General features: G+C 39.6%; 1 protein-coding gene across 2 annotated transcripts in view; it reads right to left on the bottom strand.

The window, feature by feature from the left end:
* The window catches only part of Sp4 (Sp4 transcription factor), a 68,262-nt gene extending 50,620 nt beyond the window's left edge, over positions 1–17,642 (bottom strand). Inside the window, exons 1-3 of one of the 2 annotated variants that reach the window (XM_090332735.1) lie at positions 17,474–17,642; positions 16,901–17,013; positions 14,845–16,399 (exon numbers count right to left, since the gene is read on the bottom strand). In XM_090332735.1, coding sequence (XP_090188861.1) covers positions 14,845–16,399; positions 16,901–17,013; positions 17,474–17,480 — 1,675 coding nt within the window. In that variant the 5' untranslated portion in view covers positions 17,481–17,642. The remainder of the gene's footprint in view (positions 1–14,844; positions 16,400–16,900; positions 17,014–17,473) is intronic. The other variant, XM_090332736.1, reaches the window with a different exon arrangement.
* Between the last annotated feature and the right edge of the window lie 5,938 nt (positions 17,643–23,580).

Raw genomic sequence — 23,580 nt, 5'->3', positions numbered from 1 at the left:
AGGTTGGAGATGTGGCTCAAATGGTAGAGTGCCTGCCTACCAGACACAACGCTCTGAGTTCAAACTCCAATACCACCCAAAAAAATCATAAATTTTGTATAATATTCTAATTCCTTTTGTGACATATGAGCCCATTCCCTTAAAGTGAGACAAGGATAAAACACTAAACTCAAGATACAGAAATCCATGCCCTACTATACATAATACTGTAATGCAATTGTAAGCTAGTAATGCTTAGCTGTAAAAGTCAAACTTCAGTCTGGTATTCTAGTATACACACACACACACACACACACACACATATATTCTGTAAACAGTCTATAGTCTATTTATATAGCTTATATATAAAGACTATACACCATGTTTAGTCTATATATATGATCTATTTTAAGGAATACTTACTTTCTTAAAGGTAAAAAGTATAGCTCTATAACTTATTAGCAATAAGACTTTGATGAAGGGCTTCCTAATTTTTAAGTTGAGATTACCATCATTATTATAGAATTATGGAAAAATAACTATATTAACATATAAGCTGTATGTAACACAGTATCTGTCTTACATATGAGAAAACCATAAATTAATTCCATAATGATGGCAGGAAACTGACACCATAGTACAGAGGGAATACACAGAGAAAACAAGTGATGATAATTCAAGTACAGACTTGTAGTGCTAGAGATGTTTACATCTGGCTTCACAAACTACTATGTGTCCTTGACCAACTAATTTATTTACGTCTCCAGATTTCAGTTTTCACACCCAAAAGGATATGTATCTTACAACGTGTTCTGAAGATTAAATGAGTTACTGTATCAAGTGTACATACATTACTTAGTGCACTATACACATGCAGTAAATGTCAGCCAAAATACCAACAACACAAGGGTTAAAGAAGTGTTCCTTTACTACCTGTTCTAATTACACACACACACACACACACACACACACACACACACACACACACAAACCAACTGCATGACTTCTTTTCCAACTAGAACTTTATTGACCACTTTTCCTATATGATTACAAACTCTCATTTCTTGATTATAAACTCTCATTTCTTTAAGCATGTATCTTGAATCTATTTGTACAATCTCTTCATTTCATTCTCCCATGTTCTGAATTTTGAAGTATGTAAAACAAGTGTGAGAGTGCAATACCTGTTCTCCAACTGTGTACTTTGTCCTAGTTCAGTAGCAAGTATGTTTCAAACAGTGTTCAATGGGAATAGGAGAGAATATATATGTAGCCCATAATTCCTTCCCAAATGACCATTAATTCTGATCAAATATAACTTTGATGTTTATAAAATAATAATTGAATTTCTGGCCACATGTGAAATCAACACAAACTGAAAATGGCCCTCCTCCTTCTGGCACAGCAGACTTTCAGTCATCCTATATGTTCCAATTCAGGTATCATATTCTCCATCGAATAACGACAGGCATAAAAATGGAAATAGTTCCTCTTTACCATGGGCCTCTGTAACACTTCACTTACAGTTTTATAAACCAAATGTCAGATAGCAATCTTATCAACTACAGAACATTATATTTCATTGAGTGTAAGACGCAAGTGACCATAAGAAAAAAACTGCTATGAAAGTTTTTTGTTTTTAAGTTGTATTCCAGTTTAAAAGATGCCAAAATGGGGGCCGGGAGTTTGGCCAAGTGGTTAAAGTGCTTGCCTAGCATGCATGAAGACCCGGGTTCAATTCCTCGGTACCACATACGTAGAAAAAAGCCGGAAGTGGTGCTGAGGCTCAAGTGGTAGAGCTTTAACCTTGAGAAAGTCCAAGGACAGTGCTCAGGCCCTGAACTCAAGCCCAGGACTGGCAAAAAAAAAAAAAAAGATGCCAAAATGTAAAATCATTCTTAGAAACAAAGAAATACAGTATCTCATACAACAGATTTTATATTCTGTAAAGGTACAAAATGTATATATTTTTTTAGTTTCTCATACAGTATTACAATGTTTGACATATAGTACAGGAAAAAAAACAGATCTGAGGCTTTTCGAATTTTTACCATTTCCTTCATATCAATAATCTTATTTTTCATATCAATAACCATTTATTTAACTGCAATAGCCACTATGACTTCACGACTAAAATACTTCTATAACATCCTTCTAACTAGGTTCCTGATTCCCATCTAACTTTTTCACATTTTTTGGAGACAAGGTCTCTCTGCAAAGCCTGGTGTTGCTCTCAAATTTGAGCCTCCTTTCAGAGTGCTGGAATTACAGGAAGGCACGGCCACCACCCTCAGCTATATATTTTATTCTATAGAAATACTAATAAATGTTTTTTTGTATCACAGACATTACCATTCACCTCTTTTTATACAGTAGAATCAGGTTATTTGAAGTTATTTTTATTATTTTGGCACAATCTCTTCTTCAAATAAAATGTTAGGAAATAACCATATAACTTCTCTAGCTTTAAGGATAGCAATCTGCTTACCAAGTAAATCCTGAGCTGCTCTGTGACACTTACATGCCTCTATGGAACACAAGGAAAAACAAAACGAAACAACAACAACAAAAAATCTCTTCTTGTGTTAGCTATAAACTTCCAGGTGAGAGCTTTATGGTTTTCAAATCTTTGGTCTCTGTTAAACTCATTTAGGTTCAACAACTTGACTCATGACATCCTCTCTCTTCACCGCTCTCCCACAAGTACAAAAGTCCACCTTTCAAACCAGTCTTTGAAGACTATTTCAAGTACTATCTCTACTATAGAAAGCTTCACTTGTATTCTCTAAAACACTAATATTACCTGTCTTTTATGCAGTTACAGCTGCTATATAATTATTTCATGCACATATGCTTCATCTCCCTGACACAAGCATCTTTTTAGGGCAGGTTGAGTATTTGTCAGAACCTAATAAACCTCACATTTATCGCTGACACATAACTCATACTAACATCCATAGCTAAAATAACTTTTTCCCATTTTATTACTTCATGCTTTTTTAATGGGTGTTACTATGCAGATTTATAAGCTTACCATTTTCCATGTGTATGCTTTCTAAAATAAATATTCGAAGTCTTTCTATACATATTATCTGATCTTCACAACTTTATGTAAACATGGAAAGAATTACTATCACTATTTTCCAAACTTTTTCAAGTTTAGCTTTATATGCAAGGAATTAATATTACTGTTTTCGGGACTCAAATTATAAAGTTTGCTCAGGACAAGTTAATAGAACAGCTAAGCTAGTAAGGCCCAATACCCAAGCAAAATTCAAATTTTAATTCTTAGTCCTGTGTTCTATGAAGTTTCTCAGAACCAATGTCTGATATAATAAATCTGCTTGTTGAGCCACATATCTGATCAAACAAGCAAAGTATTTCCCACCTCCTTAACCTTATTATCATCCCTAAAGAAGACTTGCTTATACTTTAAGTACTAGTATTCCCCTACCCCCAAATCTACTGAATGTAATTTTTCACCTCTATTCTAGATGTTCTGAACACCCTCGTCCCCTTATTCTGGATTTGTGTACTACACAAGGTAAATTAGCAATTTAAAGTTTTGAGTGCTTTCCAGAGTTTAGGCTCAGAATCCTAGACTTCCCAAATGTTCTCTAATTCTACTCAAGAAAAAGCAATCATATTGTTCATTATAAAGTATCAGAAAGGCAACTGTAATTTAAAAAGTTAATGAGTGGCTGGGAGTTTGGCCAGTGGTAGAGTGCTTGCCTAGTATGCACAAAGACCCAGGTTTGATTCCTTGATACCACATACATGGAAAAGAAGCTGGAAGTGGTGCTGAGGCTGAAGTGGTAGAGCTCTAGCCTTAAGAAAGTCCAAGGACAGTGCTCAGGCTCTGAGCTCAAGCCCAGGAATGGAAAGAAAAAAAAAAAGTTAATGAGATAAAATAACTACAAATTTAGTGTTAGGCACTGACATTTATGTTTACAATACTAAAGCTTTTGTATTTACCAAATTAAAAAGTAAATAACAGAAAAATACCACCTAAAAGATGTCTTAAAAATAATGGAGAACAGGATCGGGAGTTTGCCCTAGTGGTAGAGTGCTTGGCTAGCATGCATGAAGACCTGGGTTCAATTCCTCGGTACCATAGAAAACAAAACAAAACAAAAAACAAACAAAAGTGGTGCTGCTGTGACTCAGATGGTAGAGCACTAGCCTTGAGGAAAGCCCAAGGACAGTGCTCAAGGCCTAAATTCAATCCCCAGGACTAGCAAAATAATATTATTATTATTAGTAGTAGTAGTAGTAGTAATAATAATAATAAAAATAATGGAAAACAAATATACATTAACTTCTAAAGTATTGCATACATTACATCCCAGAATTTATACTAATTATATTGATTCTGACAAAAGGTACGTAACACTTACTCCCTACAATCACTTAAGTTCAGTATTTACAGAATATTTATACAGTACTCTGACCATAAACTAAGCAGAAATATAGAATGATATACCAAATATTTACAGAATCTTCAGTTATAGAATCATGACTCATAATGTAATAAATTTTGTAAAGAGTACAATAAATTCCATATACTATCAGCTTTTATTAATTCATTACACAAACTGTGTATTCATATTTTCTTATGGCAAACAAAAAAAATCAGTTAAAAAATCTCAAGCCAGATGAGGTGGCTCACGCCTATAATTCTAGCTACTCAGGAGGCTGAGATCTGAGGATCAAGGTTCAAAGATAGCCGGGGCACAAAAGGACCAGAGACTCTTATCTCCAATTAACCTCTAGAAAATGGGAAGTGCGGCTTGGCTCAAGGGTAGAGTGGTAGTCTTGAGCTGAACAGCTCAGGAACAGTGCCCAGGCCTAGTTCAAGCCCCATGATCCAAAAAAAAATAATAATCTCAGTTAAGGAAGCAGCGCACTGTGGCTCACGTGGTAGAGCGCTAGCCCTGAGCTGAAGAGAGTTCAGAGACAATGCCCAGGCCCAGAGTTCAAGTCCCACAACTGGAAAAAAAGAAAATTTCATTAAAAAAAAAAATTAACACTCTCTGAAGTATTTTCCACATTTCATATCAGGCATACTCCTTATTATGCTTGCCAGTTTGTCAACATTCCAATTAAAATGTGCAACCCAGTACTGTAGAAAATACTACAGAAGTGTTCTGACAAGTACCAAGTACAAAAAAAATGCTTTCTGCTTAGTTCATATTAAGCCCATTTTTCCAAGTCGTACTACAAGGTAAGTTTTTAATCCTATAGGTACATAAGTTACTTCTGAGGATTATCTGTAGTATTTACCTTCCTAGCATGCCAATCTATTAAAGTTATTTGTAATCACAATTCTATTTCCTGTTTTTTACAACAATATCCCAACTTTCTCTAAGGTTTTAATTTTTTTTTTTTTTTTGCCAGTCCTGGGCTTGGGCTCAGGGCTTAAGCACTGTCCTTGGACTTTCTCAAGGCTAGCACTCTAGCACTTGAGCCTCAGCACCACTTCCGGTTTTTTGCTATGTATGTCGGGTAACGAGGAATCAAACCCAGGTCTTCATGCATGGTAGGCAAGCACTCTACCACTAGGCCAAACTCTCGGCTCCTAAGGTTTTAATTTTTTAAAAAATATTTTTTTAAAGCCCTATTTCAGCCTGGTATTTGGAAGAGGTGGGGAGAAAGATATATATGATCTTATCAAGGATAAAAATCCCTTTCCAAAATACTAGACTGCTATTGAGGTATAGAGGCAACACTTTTCATCCAATTGTGCAACCAGCCTTTAAGAACTCATGACTAAGGGCCTGGAGCATGGTCTACAGAGAGCTTACTTTGCATGCATGAAGCCCTGGGTTCCATTCCTCACTACCACACAGAAAAAGCTTGGAAGTGGTGCTGTGGCTCCAGTGGCAGAGCATTAGCGTTAAGGACAGTGCCCAGGCCCTGAATTCAAGCCACAGGACTGACAGAAAAAAAAGTCATGACTAAAAATACTTAAATCAAGAAAAACTGTATTGACATAATTTGTTTGGTACACTCATCAGAAAACCCTAGGGAATGAACACATAACTCTAATTTCTTAGTGAGCCCATACTGATTCTCATTGAAGAATTCTTTTTAAATATCTAAGGACCAACAACTTGAAAATTCATTCAGTATCTCTTAAGGGTGGCTATACAGATGATTTGTCTATAGTTTAAGATGTTTTGAAAAGGTGAAATGTTTACTGATGCTCAACTTTCTGGCCCTTTTTCTTTTGTTACATCATTTTACTTTTTGTTGTTGTTTTAACTACACTGGGGTTTGAACTCAGGGTCCTGAGATCACTGGGCAGGCTTACTTGCTTAACTGGTGATCTACCACTCAAGCCATACATCCAGCGCTAAGATGTATAATTTTTTTAAGTTACTGATACTAATGTAGAACTATATCTGAAATAAAGTTCCATTTGACCCAAAGATTATAATCATCCACATCATTATACTTCCCAAAATATTCCCAAATGTACTCTATTCCCATTTATCATGAATAATTTATCTCAGAAAGTTACAGTACTAGTCATCAGTTAGAATTACGTATTTTTTTTTGCAGAATAGAAGCAGAGTAGAAAAGATCTGTCTTTTCTATGCCTTCTCCAATATAATTTTACTCAGTGAGTCTCTTTGATTTAAAGCTTTTATGTTGCTTAAAATAATTTTTAATAATTTCATTGTTATTATTAAGTTGAACAGAGGGGTTACCATTTCCCAAGTCAGGTAATGAGTACATTTCTTTTTGGGACACTCAAACACACACACTCACCCCACCTCCTATCCTTACCTACCACAAGTGTTTAATTTTTAAGCCTGAAAACAATTTTTGTTTCCTGATATTACTGTTAAAATGTCATGCAGGAGTTGTTTTTTTTTAATTTTTAATCCTATATTTTTCCTCATATCTTCCACCAAGTATTTTAAGAACTAAGCTTAATGAAGAGGTCTCCAAACAGCTATACTAGTTTTAGTTTACCTCTTCTGTTACTACTTTTAGTCATAATCTTTTTTTTTTTTCTTTTGCCAATGCTGGGCTTGGGCTCAGGGCATGAGCATTGTCTGGGTTTTCTCAAGGCTAGCGCTCTACCACTTGAACCACAGCACCACTTCTAGCTTTTTTCTATGTATATCATATCAAGGAATTGAACACTGGTCTTCCGTGCATGCCAGGCAAGCACTCTACCACTAGGCCAAACTCCTGACACTGATCATAATTTTTTGAGTGCCTCAAATTGTTAGAGCAAGGAGACCTTGACTATACAGTCAATATTTCAATTTCTAAATTACCTACACTTTTAATGTTTTACACAATGCAGCAAAATAGCCTTTATCCATGAATGGCTTTATCCTTGTAGCTTCCTGTGAAGCATAATTAATAATAATTGAAATTAGACAAGATATTCAAGCATGGATCTCCCACTTATAGTAGGTCCACCATATTGGCAGGTCTTAGTATATATGACTTTGACCAAGCATGGTATAAACAAACATACAAATAAATCCAAAAGGAAATTCTGTAATTCCCATGCACAGATTACACAGTTGAAATGATATAGAAACCACTCTGTCAGTCCAGTGTTAGTATAAGTTGTTTTTTAAAAAAAATCAGAGCCTCAGTTCAACCTCCAGAACCAGCACACATTCACAAGTTGTGCTAGCTATTTTCCTTGTCCTTAATTTTATGAAAACATGTATCCTAAAAAGAAAAATGATGCCTAAAACCAAAGTATGAGCCAAGGTGTTACTCAGTGGTAGAGTGCCTTGCCTAGCACGTGCAAAGTCAAGTTCAATTCCTAGTACCATCAGAAAAAAAAAAGGTAAAAATTCATGTGTTTCATTTAAGTGACTATTATTTTCTCACTTTGCTAACAAAAGATTTGGGCCACAAACCCCAAAATATACTAGGGAAAGAAAATCTGAGCAGAAGTTTAAGATTTTAGCCTTCACTTTGCCACAAAATACAAGTCATTCCATCTTTCTGGGTGTCTATTTCTTCAGAAACAGGGCTAAAGAATGATGGTAGGAGGTAGAAGTCATTCCATCTTTCTGGGTGTCTATTTCTTCAGAAACAGGGCTAAAGAATGATGGTAGGAGGTAGAACCTCAAATAATTTTAAGTTGCCTTCCTAACCACAATTCATCCTTCATCTTGCCTCAATCTCACATAAGTAATTTATTTCAATAGGTTTCCTTAGACACACTTTTCTTATTCACTAAATGGGAAAATGTGTGTATTATGAATATCGTGGACCAGAAGGCACACACATGATATATATAGTCTGTTAGCAGGCCAAGTACCTCTACTATAGTATCAATCCTTGATGTGTCATCTCCAATTACTTAAAAAGACCCTGGAAAATCTGATCCATATTTCTGCTTTCACTTAAAACACTAAATAAAATTCCTTTATAAAATGACTTTAGAAGCAATATAAAAAAATTCACAATCTGGGCACTGGTGGCTCATACCTATAATCCTAGCTACTCAGGAAGCTGAGACCTGAAGATCCCAATTCAAAGCCAGCCCAGGCAGGAAAGTCCATGAGACTCTTGTCTCCAATTAACCACCAGAAAACTGGAAGTGGTACAAAGGATCAAAGTGGTAGAGGGCTAGGCTAGCCTTGAGCTGAAGACCCCCTCCATCCAAAAGAAGACCCCCTCCATCCAAAAGAAGGTCACAACTGTAAGCCATAATCTACAAAATCCTTTCCAACTAAAATGTTATCATTTCATCTATGTTATTTTGGTAAGATTTACATATGCCTTTCCCTATTTTCCTTCCTCTTCAAACTTCCTATTCTTCTCCTTAACCTATATTTTTGTTTAACCTAATACTCTTTCAGAGTTAGAATTTGAAAAGCAGCTAAAGTCTACCATTCAAGTGGCTGGATCACAAGTTTTAGGCCAGCTTGGGCTATGTAGGAGTCTGAGGACTGCCCCAGACAGAATCGTATTCACACAAAGACTTAATATATAGTGAGATTCTGTCTCAGAAAAAAATAAACAAATGAATAAATAAAACTGAAGAGCAGTCCAGTCATTAAAACTACGTTTCAGGGCTGGGAGTTTGGCCTAGTGGTAGAGTGCTTGCCTGGCATGCACGAAGGCTCTAATTTGATTCCTTGGTACCATATACATATAAAAAGCCGGAAATTGTGCTGTGGCTCAAGTGGTAGAGCTCTGGCCTTGAGAAAGCCCAAGGACAGTGTTCAGGCCCTGAATTCAAGTCCCAGAACTGGCAAAAAATAAATAAATAAAAACTGTTTCCCTGCAGCCTTTATCCTTTTTAAAGGATGCTCTCTTTAAAAATGAGCCAGGTGCCATTGGCTCATGCCTGTAATCTTTGCTACTCAGGAGGCAACCCAGGCAAGGAGATCCATGAGACTCTTATGTCCAATTAACCACTAGAAAACCAGAAGTGGCTCAAGTGGTAGAGCACTAACCTTAAGCTGAAGAACTTAGGGACAACACCCAGGCCCAGAGTTCTACCAAGACTTTGGATTTACTTGTTCATTAATTTTGGAATGTTGAGGTTGAACTCAGGATCTCATATTTTGGAAATGTAAATTCTTTTGTGTGTGTGTGTGTGTGTGTGTGTGTGTGTGTGTGTCTTCTATATGGATTTATTTACTTATTAGGAGCCTATCTTTTACCAATGCCTTGAGCCACAGCCCCACTTCCCCTTTTTCCAGTGATTAATTGGAGATAAGAGTCTCTTGGCTTTGTATTGCCTGGGCTGGCTTTGAACCTTTATCCTCAGCCTCCTGAGGAGCTATTAGAAATCTAAATTCTTAAAGGATCAGTAGTATCTTATTAAATCTAAATTTCCTATGTGGAAAAATTAGTATATAAAACAATAATTTCTACTAAAACTGACAGAGGAATTCATAAAGCAAAAGAACTATAACATAATAAACCAAATTTTTAGCCACTTGGAAGTAAATTACAGATTTAGATAGCAACAGTCCCTAGATGTTCTGTAATGACCATAACTCATGGAATCACTTTATGCAAGTCACAACAGAGTGAAAACAATGGCAAAACTTTCACTTTATTAACTTAGTTAAAATAAAGAGGTTCTTAAGGCAGAAACAGTTTCTATCTCTGTGGGAGACTTAAAATAAAGTTTCTATTTTTCCTTCAAACTGAATCCCAATAAGAAAACAAAAAGGTATATAGGACATGTATTTAATTCCCACTATAACCCTAACTATTTAGATATTAGATACTAGGCCTAGAGATTGGGATTTTTTTGTTGTTGTTTGTGCCAGTCCTGGGCTTGAGCTCAGGGCCTGAGCACTGTCCTTGGACTTTCTTAAGGCACTACCACTTGAGCCACAGCACCACCTCTGGCTTTTTTTCTATGTATGTGGTAGCAAGGAATCAAATCCAGGTCTTCATGCATGCTAGGCAAACACTCTACCACTAGGCCAAACTCCCCGTCCCCAGATTCTTTTAGAAAATAAAGCCAAAGCACAGAAACACAGTTTGCTGGATGCATTACCAAGGCAAAAGTAGGTCTCATTTCATAAAAGTAAGTATGAGTTCTCCAGCTTCAAGAACTGGGGACTTAATTTACAGGATTTTTCCCTCCTGTATCTGTTCACATCATTCAGACATCCCCTACCTCCTGAAGAGTAAAACGGGATGGGAAGGTGGGAAAAATGTAACCCCTTTCCCTGAACTAGCTATTACAGTCTGTTACAGGCAATTAACCATTTTTTAAAGCCTTGGTAATACCTGTCATGAACATGTCCCAATATATGAAAGCTAAAAATTGACAAAAAAAAACAGAGAATAGTACAGGGACTACCAAGTCTGGGGAAAAAAAATGGAGAGATCAAAAACAGGTACAAGGTGCAGGTACACAGGAAGAGATGGACAGAAAACATATATCTAATAGTTTACATCACAGTACGTTAGCTATGGTTAACAACAATTAATTATTACAAAATAGCTAATACAGAACACTTTGAATGTTCCCAACACACACACACAAGTAAAGCTGTGTCTGAGGTAACTGATACATCAATTACCCTGATGTGGTCATTCCATAATGTATACATGTATTGACATGTCATACAGTATTATAAATAATGTATGAACATGTACAAGTATGTGTCCATTAGAAATAAAACATGTACCTTTGAAAAGTTCAAACCAGCCAGGTACTGGTGGCTCATGCCTGTAATCCTAACTACCGAGGAAGCTGAGGATAGCAGTTCAAAGCCAGGCCAGGAAAAAAAAAAGTAACTGTGAGTCTCTTATCTCCAATTAATCATTCAGAAACCACAAGTGGTACTGTGGCTCAAAGTGGTAGGGCACTAGCCTTGAGCAAAAGAGATCAGGGACAGCACCCATGCCCTGAGTTCAAGCCCCACAACCAACAGGAAAAAACAAAACAAAACAATTTTTAACGTATTTAGGTTTATTTCTACAAATAAAATAATATAATTCTCCTAAAAGGAAAATAGAAATTACCAAAGAAATAGAGTACATTTGGGAGTATTTTGGGAAGTATAATGATGTGGATGATTATAATCTTTGGGTCAAATGGAACTTTATTTCAGATATAGTTCTACATTAGTATCAGTAACTTAAAAATTATACATCTTAGCGCTGGATGTATGGCTTGAGTGGTAGATCACCAGTTAAGCAAGTAAGCCTGCCCAGTGATCTCAGGACCCTGAGTTCAAACCCCAGTGTAGTTAAAACAACAACAAAAAGTAAAATGATGTAACAAAAGAAAAAGGGCCAGAAAGTTGAGCATTAGTAAACATTTCACCTTTTCAAAACATCTTAAACTATAAGGCTGAGTCAGAAGGATTCTGAGTTATAGGCTAGCCTGGGCTACAGAGTGACCCAGTCTCAAAAAAAAAAAAAAAAGAGTGGGGGAGGGTGCCCTGTGCTGGTGGCTCATGCCTGTAATCCTAGCTACTCAGGATGCTGAAATGGGAGAATGGTAGATCAAAGCCAGCCAGGCAGGAAAGTCTGTGAGATACTTTCTCCAATTAACTACCCCCAAAAATCAGAAGTAGAGCTGTGAGGCTCAAGTGGAACAACACTAGCCTTAAGCTGATAAAGCTCAGAAAAGGGACCCAAGCCAAGTCCAAGTCCCAAGACAAACACAAAAATAAGTAAGTAAATTTTGTAAAAAGGAAGTGGCTCAAAGTGGTAGAACGCTAGCTAGTGTTAGAACAAGAGAGGTCAAGAATAATACACAGGCCCTGAGTTCAAACCTTACCACCGACGAAAAAATAAAGAAGGGGGGGGGTGCTTGGAGAGATGGGGGAAGGGAGACTGCCTGCATAAAGAAATACGTCTCCAGGCTAAGTATCTCAAGGTTATAATGTCTTTAAAACGTAAAGCCAAAGCCAAAAGAAATGAATGATAAGAGCAACTTCATTATACCACGGCATTACTCCCAACCCAAAACTGCTATTTTCACTATCATCTTTTTTTGTGTGTCTGTGCCAGTTCTGGGGCTTGAACTCAGGGCCTTGGCACTGTCCTTGAGTTCTTTTTTTGCTCAAGGCTAGCACTCTACCACTTGAGCCACACCACCTTTTTCACCTATTTCTGTGTATATGGTACCAAGGAATTGAACCCAGAGCTTGGCACATGCTAAGCAAGCACTCTACCACTCAACCATTACATTCTCTACCCTCCATCACCTTTTGGATAGACACATACACACCTTGCAAAACCCCTACTATACTAAAAGTAATAATAGTATAAGATATACAAATTAGGCCTAGATTAATTGCTGACTTAAATTACTGATTAAACACTGACTTACAGAAATCAGAGTTCATTTCTTTATAATAATTTTAAAGATATCCATTTCTTTGTAATAGTAGTTAAAATCATTAACTCTACAACATAACAAAATGAGCATTAACTACAACATAACAAATGAGCATTAACTCTACAACATAAGCAAAATTTAAAAATCTTTGAGTTTCAGAAAACAAAATCAATGTAAAATTCACTTGTCCTCATATACTTAAGTGGAGCTTCTATAGCATGTAAATTCCTTAGGTAAAAAATTTACCATGAAAGTACAGGAATAATATCTAGTGAGAGAGCTAAGCCAGAGTAACCCTTTCAGTACATATTTGTATTAATGAGCAAAATTCTTTCTCTGAGGCATGTGAACCAGCTTAACTTCCACTAGCTTCCATGTTCTGCCTTCAGGTTCACTGATAATTATTAGACCCCTGATTGCCAACTTTATGGTGCTTTGGAATGATCTAGAAAACTTGAAAGGCGAATCCCTTGACCCTGCATCCCAAAAGATATAGTTCCAGAATCTGGATTCTGCATTATGTACCATTCAATTCTCTTCACCATACTTCACTAATGAATGCCTGCTTAATAGTCAATCTAAAATGGTCAAATAACTTTTGCTTTAACAAGGTAAACTGTCATTCAACCCACCAAAATCAGACACTTCTGAACCACTCCAATTAATGTTCAAAAGAGAATAGGAAGACAAGGATTATAAGACAGAGTCACTCATAGAATGCCATATTACTTTTAGGGGAAAAAGTCATGAATTCAAAAGACTGGCTAGATTACTATGCTGTCAATCTAGCAACATGTAAATACTTAAAATTAAAACTAAAAATTTTTCCTCAGTTACACAAAGCACAATAGCAGTAACTGCTCATACAAAAAGACTAGCTAATGTAGTGGATAGAAAGAAAGAACATTTCAATTATCACATAAAGTTCTACTAACAGTGCTAACCGAGAGGTAGCAGATACACAGATCAAAATTGTACACCAGGTTTTGAATCAGTGTGCTCTATGTGGCAATTTCCAATTTTGCAGGTAAATTTTAGCACCCTAGTGTGATTTTTCTCCAACTTATTTCAAGGTCATCTAAAAGTGACAAGCTTATTTATCTCCTATGACCAAAATAGAAATATTTAATTAACGAGGTCTGAAAGTACCTAAGGCACTAAAACCACAACTAAATTTTAACCAAATTACAATCAATGTAAAGAATTTAATTACTAGAAAACAAAAAGCAGTACCAAGGTACAGTAAAACCGGTACGGTACCTCAAAGATTAAACTAATTTTTCAAGTATCTACTTAAATGCACAACACCTGCTTTTATAATTGGCTTAAAACTATACTGACAACAATTAGTTCAAATTTCTAACATTTTACTAACATGTTTGCTTTCCACCAACCTCACATTAAATATCTACAAATAATATAATATCCATAATATTTACTTAAATAAAATTTTCCAAGTGAAGGGCTACTGACTCACAATCCAGAACAAATCCTGATTGTAGAGAAAACTGGAGAAACTGGCAACTTAAATTTCCCTCTCAAAAGTATATAGTTTAAAACAACTCCATATAATACAAAAGCATGAGGATAAGATGCTGAAACACCATGAATAATTTCTAATTATCAAAAGGTCAGCCTTACTACATAGAATGATTACTTTCATGAACTCAAAACCATATGCCAATTAAATTTAAACCTACTTTGCCTTCAAAAGATATAAACATCAATTTAACTAGCAGTCTTTCTGAAGAGTTCAAGTGTATTCAAATATGATCTCTAAACTACAAAAGACAATTATGGTTCTTGTCAGAAAAAAATATGTTCCGTTAAAAGAATTCTTAAACTTATAAATTTAACACACAAAAAAGCCAGAACACTATAAGCTACAAAAGTAAACAGGTTGTACTAATAATTATAAAGGTTGGAGGCATAAATCCTGCTTGGCTTTGATTCCTTATGATTATCATGTACTTCAGAAATGTTCATCAGAGCAATAACAGTTCCTTACTAGCAACTACTTAAAAAGTACTTAAAAGAGAAAAGATATAACTTACCTGCAACACTAGTGATTGTTACTGGAACTCCCTGCACTTGAACGCCTGCAGCACCCAGGTTGGCAACGCTCACTGTTTGAAGGTTAGGCACTGATGCAAGCTGAGCAGTATTCAAAGTTATTGGGGCACCAGCAACAGCCACAGGAGCAATCTGAGCAAGAGTTGTGCCACCACTTGAAGACACTGGGGTGATGGTTAACTGTTGGGATAACCCAGCATTCTGAACTTGCAAATTTGAAAGACTCTGAATATTCTGAACCTGTACAGTTTGCCAACTGATTTGCCCTGAAGGTGTTAAAGTTGGAGCCCTGATAAGCACCTGAGTCGGATTCACTGCTTGAAGTTGAACATTCTGCAAAGGCTGCTGCTGGATGGTCTGAATAGTCTGCCCTGATTGGAGTTGAAATGACTGGGGAGGAATAGCCTGAATAATCTGTTGCTGAGGCTGTTGTATCTGGATCTGTTGTAGGATAGGCTGGCCTACAATCTGCACTTGCTGCAGAGAATTTGACTGATCCTGTGTATTCTGTATCCCATTGGGCTGAAGCTGGCTGGAGCTCTGGGCTTCAGACTCGGTAGCAGCAGGTGTTTGCGATTCTTCAATGGTGCGTTCAGAACTACTGGCTGATGTGCTTGCATACTGCCCAGTATCTGCCGAGCTCACTAATGTGTCACTGCTAGTTAGAGATGTAGAAGCAGTGGTTGTGCAGGTAGTGGAGGAGGAGGGTGATTCCGGCATAGTACTGGTTGAAGCAGTGGTGGTGGTGGGTGTGGAAACTAACTGATTCCCATTGGAAGTCCCACTATCAGTAGTAGTAGCAGGCTGGCCAACTTGTCCAGTCCCTCCTCCAGTAGTCACGTTGTTTATGACTGGCAAAGCTAAAGTCACTCCTCCAATGTTAATTGGTAGAGTTGTTACAACTTGAGCCTGAGTACCTGGAAGGGTCTGTAATTGCAGTGGTATTGATACACCAGGTCTAATTTGGACTGGAACTGTCTGATTGGCCAAGTTTTGAGTAAGAATATTTCCAGAAGCTGTCCTGTTAGCAGCTGTGAGTATAGCTTGATTATTACCTGCAGAAATTAGCTGAATTTGACCCTGCAAGTCCTGTAGAGATGAGCTACTAGTTGGGTTGATTTGAATTTGCTGACCTTCCACTGTCTGAAGTTGTGGAATCACTTGGTACTGTACACTACCACTTGGATTTTGTACTTGTATGACTTGAAATTGACCTGGAGTGGAAGAATTACCTGATTTAGTTTTTGTAGGAGATGCACTCCCGTTATTACTGCTGGAAGAACTAGAAGTACTAGAAGCTGGTTGAGAAACGTTATTTTCCTTTGAAGCAGGAGGAGTGGAGGCAACAAGTTGCCAAGCGTTTCCAGCGAGTTGAGTTGTTACCAGTTCTAGCTGTTGTGGTTGATTTTGAAGCTGCACCAATCCTTGGCTTGGATCTATAATAATCTGTTGTTGTCCAGTTGCTTGATTTTCACCAGGAGTCCCTATTTTGCTGCAAGTAGCTGCCAGTAAAGCCAGAGGAGAGGGCTGAGAGTCCTACCCAAGAAGGGATTGTAAAGGAGAGGGGGAGGAAAAAAGTGGGTGGATTTAGTGGAAACCAGTAGTTGGAAGGGGTTATTTATTTCTTTTGACAGCTCTACACATGAGAACTTACTCAGAAGCAGCAGAAATTAAAAAAAAGAAACATAAACAAAAGCAGGTAAGGGCTATATGAATAAGGAGGCAAATCCTGTCATGTAAAGTTTATAGAAAAGAAAACCTCTAACAAACTTTAAAAGTTATTCTTCTCAACTCAAAATGCCCTTAGTAAAATACACAATTTTCTTACAGCCTAAGTACCTGATGTAATTTTAGACAACGTAATACCCTCAGACATGTGCAACCTTCAAGAATGTACAATTTTAAGTTCCTCACGCATAAAGGGATGTTTTGCGTGGATAAACATTTTTATTGCTCTTTTGGGTTTCTTAAGGACATAACTCCCTTTTTCTCCCTCTTATGTTTTGGGTTGCATTTTTTTTATATGTTTGCTTTTACCTGGGAGCCTGAGGTTTTGGGTTTTTTATTGTTATTCTCTGGCTCAGAGGTTTTCCCTCCTTCTGTAGCCATCGCCGCGGCTGCCGCCTCCTCCTCCTCCTCCTTCTTCTGATCTGCAACAAACCCCCCACCAACACACACACACACACACACACACACACACACACACGACAACAGGTTACCAGGATTATTATTATTCGTCTTCTACCCCCCCCCCGCTTTCTCCCCCCCCCAGCCGAACATTAATCTCTATAAACCCGCGATCCATGCACACCGGCAGGGGGTGGGGGAGAAGGAGGAAGGGAAGAGGGGGGATCACAAAACGTGGTTTGAAACCCGACCCATCGGCTCCAGAGCAACACCCAGAAGGAGGTTGTTCCCGCTCCGACGTGAAGACAAAACACGAGCCTCCCTCCCTCCCCCCCCATTCCCTCCCTCCCTCTCCTCCTCCCCTTAAAGCATCGCAGCAGCCCCGGGGGAGGGGGAGAACCGAGCAGGGTCTGGGCAGGGAGGGCGGGAGGGAGGGAGGGAAGGAGGCGGCGAAGGAGACCGAGGGGGGTGGAGAATACGTACCGCTCATCCCGCATTAACAGGACAAACCCTCCGACAGAGACACTGGGATAGAGGTGGGTGGGGGTGGGGGCGAGGCAGGAGGAGAGGCCGGTCCCGCCCGCCTGCCCGCCCGCCCGCCCGCGGTGGCTCGGAGGAGGCTGTAGCTGGCACAGGCTCTGCCTCTTTTTCCGCGAATGGCCGCCGCTGGGCTGTGGCGTAGCAGCTCCTCTCTCCGCCCGAGCCCGGCTGACTCGCCCTTGATTGACAGCGGCGGCGCGCGGCGCGGGCGGCGGCGCGGGCCGGGGGCGGGGCCAGGGCGGCGCGAGCCCGGCCGACTCCCCACCCCCCTCGGCCTCTCTCCGCCGGAGCCGCCGACTCTCCACCCCTTCCCCCAGCGGATTGGCCGCCGACCTGCCGGGGGGCCGGGGCGCCGGGGCCGCCCCTCTCCACCCCCTTTCCCGGGGTGGTGCACTCGGCCGCGTTTCTCGTCCTCCCTCGCTGTCTCTGGCGCTCCTTCCCTCGGCGTCCTAGCTCAGGCGCGCCGCCGGCAGGCCCTCCATACAGCCAAACTTGTTGTCTCAGGATATCCCGCCCCCTACTCATTTCCCAGCGCCCTCCACTCAAAGCCCGGCTCCCGCATCCTTCCGAGTGGTCACTAAAGACAGAAGTGGAGCTCTCGCTCGAGGGGAGCAGAACGAGCGCGTGTAGGGGAGCGCGGACTGCCCACAGCTCCGCGCGCCAAGTGGACGGCCCGTTGCCCCTGCGCTGCGAGCATGGCTTTCCTCAGGCGCATCCGGACCCGGGCGCCCTTTTTCCTTGGCTCGTCCTCTATTGGTTGAGCTCCTGCTGACGCGCGCTGAGTGGTGGGAGAAAGGGGGCGGGTGTGGCCGCAAAGCCTTTCGGACCTTGTAGTTCCTGGTGGCCGCGGAGGGCCTTGAGGAGGCACCGCCTTCCTCCCGCCCCCGGACAGGCTGCCGAGCGGAAAGCTGCCCGAGGGGGCGGCGGCTGCAGGGCGTGGCCGGGGCCGAATGGGAGTTGAACTGAGAGCGGAGGAGGGGGAATGGGTGTTGTTTGTCTGGGCCTATCCGCCGCCCAAGCCACCTCTGCGGCCGCCTCCTCGGCTCCAAGCCGCTCCCCGCGGGGCGAGCTCCCACCCCGAGCGCGCTGCGATTGAGCGCTCGGCGGCGTGGAGAAGGCGGGGTTTGCTGTCCTCGGGGTTTGAATGAATCGGGCTTCCCAAAAGCTGCGCCTTGGCCGGGTCTTTCTTCGCGGCCCCCACCCTCATCGCACCCTCCCCCCCAAAAAAAAATCAGGCCGCCCTATTCCAGCCCAAGGCCTGTTTGCCTTCTAGAAGGATCTTCCATTTTTATTTGTCTCTGCTGCTGGTGCGGAACGAGGACCCGCCTCCCGGGGTGGTACCCTGTGTTGCCCTCATGGTCGCCCCCCCCCCAACTCATGGTGGGGTGGTCTCACAGGATCCTGCAGGCCCGGGAAAGCCAGGCTCCAAGTGGGTCAGCCCGGCTCCTGCTTTTAGCCTGAGCGTCTCTCGCCCAGGGCAGGGGTGGGGGAGTGCATTCTCAGCTGCACAAAGCATTTTATCCCATGCAGTTCATCGTCTGGCCCCAGTTTTCCACCAAAGTCAAGTCCAGACGATGCCATGGCTATACCAGCGCCTGAGGAAGTAAGTGTACCCGAGGTGGCAGTAAGTCCCCAATGTGAATACTGACTCTGGGACCAGGACACACAATGAAAGCCATTCACTTTTTACCTGGGCTCCAGTGCAGCTTGGGACATATATCTATGTCTTCTGCCTGAGGTGTGAGGCAATACTTGGATGAGGGAGTCCCTGGTGCCCTCCCTGACTGGCATTTCCTTTTCTTATTAAGAGTCATTGTAACATGGGCTGAGGACAAAGCAGTGCAGGAAGACAAAGCAATTCACCGTTTTGTTTATTCCATTTTATCAAATGGACTTGATCCTGAAGTGAGGTGGTCCACACCTCCCTTGCCCAAGGGGTACAACATAGAAAGCTCAAAATGTGCTTCCTACGTCGCCCTGCCTTGCTGAAGGCCCCCTCACCCCGCCCCAAATCCCTTCTCCATAAACAGAAGATGTGTTTCAGTTACCATATGGGGGTAATCCTTTTGGTTCTTTCAACTGTTTCGAAGAAGTAATTCACCTACTGAACCAAAGACCACTTAATACAGGTTTACAAAGGATATTAAGTATTCTACATCCTTTAGTAAGTGAAAATACTGGGTATCCAGCAAGCATAGTTAGTTACAAAACCCTGCTTTTAAGTTGTGAACCAAGAACGTCTAGTTTCTACCAGTTTGGAAAGCAATTTTTATACCCACCTCCTCCTCTCCCCATTCATAGACTGAAATTCTGTCCCCAGAGTGAAAGTATTAGGAAGGGGTGGGGGTGGGGACTTGGGGAGATCATGAGGATTAGATGAAGTCATGTAGGTGCAGCTTTCCTGCATGTGAGACAATAAATACAACCGCACACAGTCTGCAACCACTACCAAAACCACTACACCTCACTAAGCCAGTGCTTTAGCCTCAAGACTTCCAGCCTCCATAAAACAAGAGAAAGAAAATTGCTGTTCATAAGCCACCCAGTTTCTTGTAATTTGTTCTAGCAGCTTGAGCACTAGTCATAAGACCTAGGAGCTAGAAACAAATTAATCACTTCTAAAGGGCCACACTCATTTTGTTACCCATATACTAAGAAATTTGGCTAAATGAGATGTTTCCAACAGTACAAGTATTTCCATACCACCTTCCAAAATTAAATTGTCTCTATTCTGTGAGTCACTTGATATGTTCCATTACACTAACATGCTTTTCTTTCCAACACTTTTAAAAGTTAGGCTTATGTCACTATTGCCAATGGAAAGCAATTTTTGCTAGAGATAATTATTGAAAAGACTATCTTTTGACCATACTTGAGTCAGACTCTGGTGAGTCCTTTCTAACTAACCTTGACCTTGGGCTCTATATTGAGTCTATGTGATTTTGTTCATTGAGTACAATTTGGAAAAAAAAAATTCTCACCCTAAATATATCTATTTGTCCATGTTTGGTCACAGTGCAGCCTCCTCCCCATTGCAAGATCCCAGCACAGTGGTTTGTACATCTGTCTCAATACTCTGCTCTTGAATAGTCTTCCTTACCTTCTTTAACAAAGTAGCATAAATTACTACTTTTTGTCTTCACTAATGTAAATATAAATTTAATGAATTCTCAAACTCAGGCCTGCTAAGGTAGGTGGTTTGTCTCATGACAAAGCAGTGAGCCTGAAAAAGATTTCTTTTTGTTGCCCGTACAACTGTGATCTTCAGTTTTTCATTATGACCCACAAAGATAAATATATCATATCATGGCCCAATGTGTATCAACACAGACACTCACACAGGAAACTATTTTAATCTACCTGTTAACCACCACAGAGCACTGACCATGCATGTCTAACAGTATCAGGAAGCTACAGCAAGACCCTAAGAACACCTTGTTACACACCAGTGACTGAAGGTGACAGAGCTATGGTGGAGCAAGGCAGGGACTTAAGACACTACATAATGATCTGGAAGAAGCAGCATTGTAGAATCATGTCAATGTGTGGAATCATGTCAATGTGTTTCTGTTTCCTGAGAGCAGATGGTTCCTACACCTTAATGTATGAATAATACCTGGTTACAGTGCAGAAGAATTGTAAGATTTAGGATCCTGTGCCTTTCTCTAAGTATTATATCAGTTATCAGGTCAGCTGATGCTATTGGAAATTTCTACAGTGTTCTTTCTATTACAAAATTTCTGCTGGTTCCCATTTTCTAGGACATAGCATTTTTCATCAGTGTTTTTTTTTTCAATCAGCAAGTCTATAAGGGTATCTATAATTATGTTAACGCACACTCCTGAATGGGAAAAGGCCAGGGTTCTTTACTCCTCCACAGTATGGAGGACATTTGGCTGCTCCAAAGGTAACTTAATGGAGTCTTTTTTTTTTTTTTCCTTTCCCTTAGGTCTGGTACTAGAGCTTGAACTCAAAGCTGGCATTTTGCCACTTGAACCACACCTCCACTTTCAGCTTATTGCTTACTAATTAAAAATAATATCCTCATAGATTATCTGCCCAGACTGGCTTCCAACCTCCATCCTCAGACTCAGTCTCCTGAGTAGCTAGAATTACAAGCATGAGCCACCTGTAGTCTTTTGATGGAAGGAACTTGCATGACATAGTCTTTTGATGGAAGGAACATGCATGACATAAATGAGAGAAAGAGACCTTTTATGTACATTCTCTTCAAGGATCTGATCTATCTACTTGATGTTGTAGTGATTCATTTTTTTCTTTGGAAAACAGCTTGAAAAGTATTTGAAATGGGAAAAAAATATTGAAATGTTGGAAAGTTCAAAGTATAACACCCACCTTTGCCCAAAAAAACATGGACTGAAAATGTAGTCAACCAAGAATGAACTACCAGCTCAAAAGACATATTTAGAGCTAGTGATCTCATTCGTACATTAAAGAGACTATGCAGTACAAAATGACATGAAAAGATTTTCTTAACCAACAGTAAATGTTTTTAGGAAGCAGAGAGAATTTAAGTGTAAGATAATTAAGAACTGAAAATAGAATATATACATAAAATAAGTAAAAGGTGACTGTAGTCTTAGGCTATTTATTACTTATAAATAATGTCTTTAACTAGCATTAGCAAGTGTAACTGGCACTATGAACCCACGATTCCAGGTAAACACTAAGAGGGCCAGTGTTTATATAGCAAGAGTTGGTGGCATTGATAATCATGTACACTCACCTCTTTAATGGTATCTTAATGTGCTAATTCACTATTTTTAGATGTGAAAGTTTATTAACTGAACGTTGCAATAATTATTATTAATTGATTTCTGAACAAAATTAATAGTTCTTGGAACAGTATAAACAACATCTACTGAATATTTTATATTAATTTGTATATGCAAAGGAATCCAATGTGGCTTCTTTATTTACTATAAAACAAAAGCTATTTAATGGTTATGTAAAAGATGAAATACGGAAAGATTAGTTTCCTAAAGATTCCATGTGGCAAGGCATGTCTGTGATCCGAGTGACTTTGGAGACCGAGGCAAACATTGCAAATTTGAAGCCAGCTTGGCAATTTAGGAAGACCTCATGTGTATAAAATAAAAATATCCACAGTCCAAAAGCCATGGAGACAGGTACCTCAGAGGGAACACGATATCAATATTCACAAGCATCTCCAGTATTATAAAGTCATTCATCCTAGCAGCAGTAGGCTCTAGATTTTTTTTTAAATAATGGAAATGGATTTTCAGCTCTCACAAGGACAGCAGTAATAATGACATTCAAATGGTTTCCTTACTTATTTTCATTGACAATATTTCTTTCAGCGGGAACCTCAGAAATGTGACACAAAATAGTAACATATAAATTGAAGTATAAAGTCAAATTCAATAAGAAAGATAAAACAAATATGACCGCCACAGAGTCAACAGGCATTTCATATAAGGTTTGCTTTTGACTCTGAGCATCCTTCCGAAGGCAGAGCAAATAGAGTGAAGTGATTGTATAACATCATTATCAGAAAGAAAAAAGAAGAAACAGCTGGCTCTAGACAAAGCAAAGCTTTTCCTAGCTCCAAAGAGTGATAGCTGCATTTCATAAATGCCACTTAAATGTTATGATTGTGAATTTTCCATTCTGGGTATTTTAAATGCTTAGAAGAATTAATCACATCATATTTGGGAATGTATGTTGAAATATTTCATAGGACTTAATTATCTTTCCAGGTGAAAACTGGAAAACTCTTATGATTGAGAATAATAGAGTATTAATCAATGACTAGGTAAGAGCAGTTTCCTTTAATTATTTAAATACTTGTAGACTTAAAATGACCAATAATATTCAAAAACTGAACCTGAAAAACTTGAGGAAGGAAATGTGATTTCTAATATATCAAATGTTAATGCCAAACCCTATAATCTATGAGTTTGTTGTTTTAAATTGTCCAAAGGAGTCCCTGGACATTGGAAACATTCACTTTGGCACCCTTTTTTATTGGTGGGGTAGAGGATAGTGATAGCTTGGAATCTGAGCCT

Source organism: Megascapheus bottae, chromosome 5 (assembly GCF_031878675.1).
Source record: "Megascapheus bottae isolate mThoBot1 chromosome 5, mThoBot2.hap1, whole genome shotgun sequence".
NCBI lineage: Eukaryota > Metazoa > Chordata > Mammalia > Rodentia > Geomyidae > Megascapheus > Megascapheus bottae.
The sequence above is the reverse complement of the archived record's forward strand: the minus strand, read 5'-3'. Positions and strand labels throughout refer to the sequence as shown.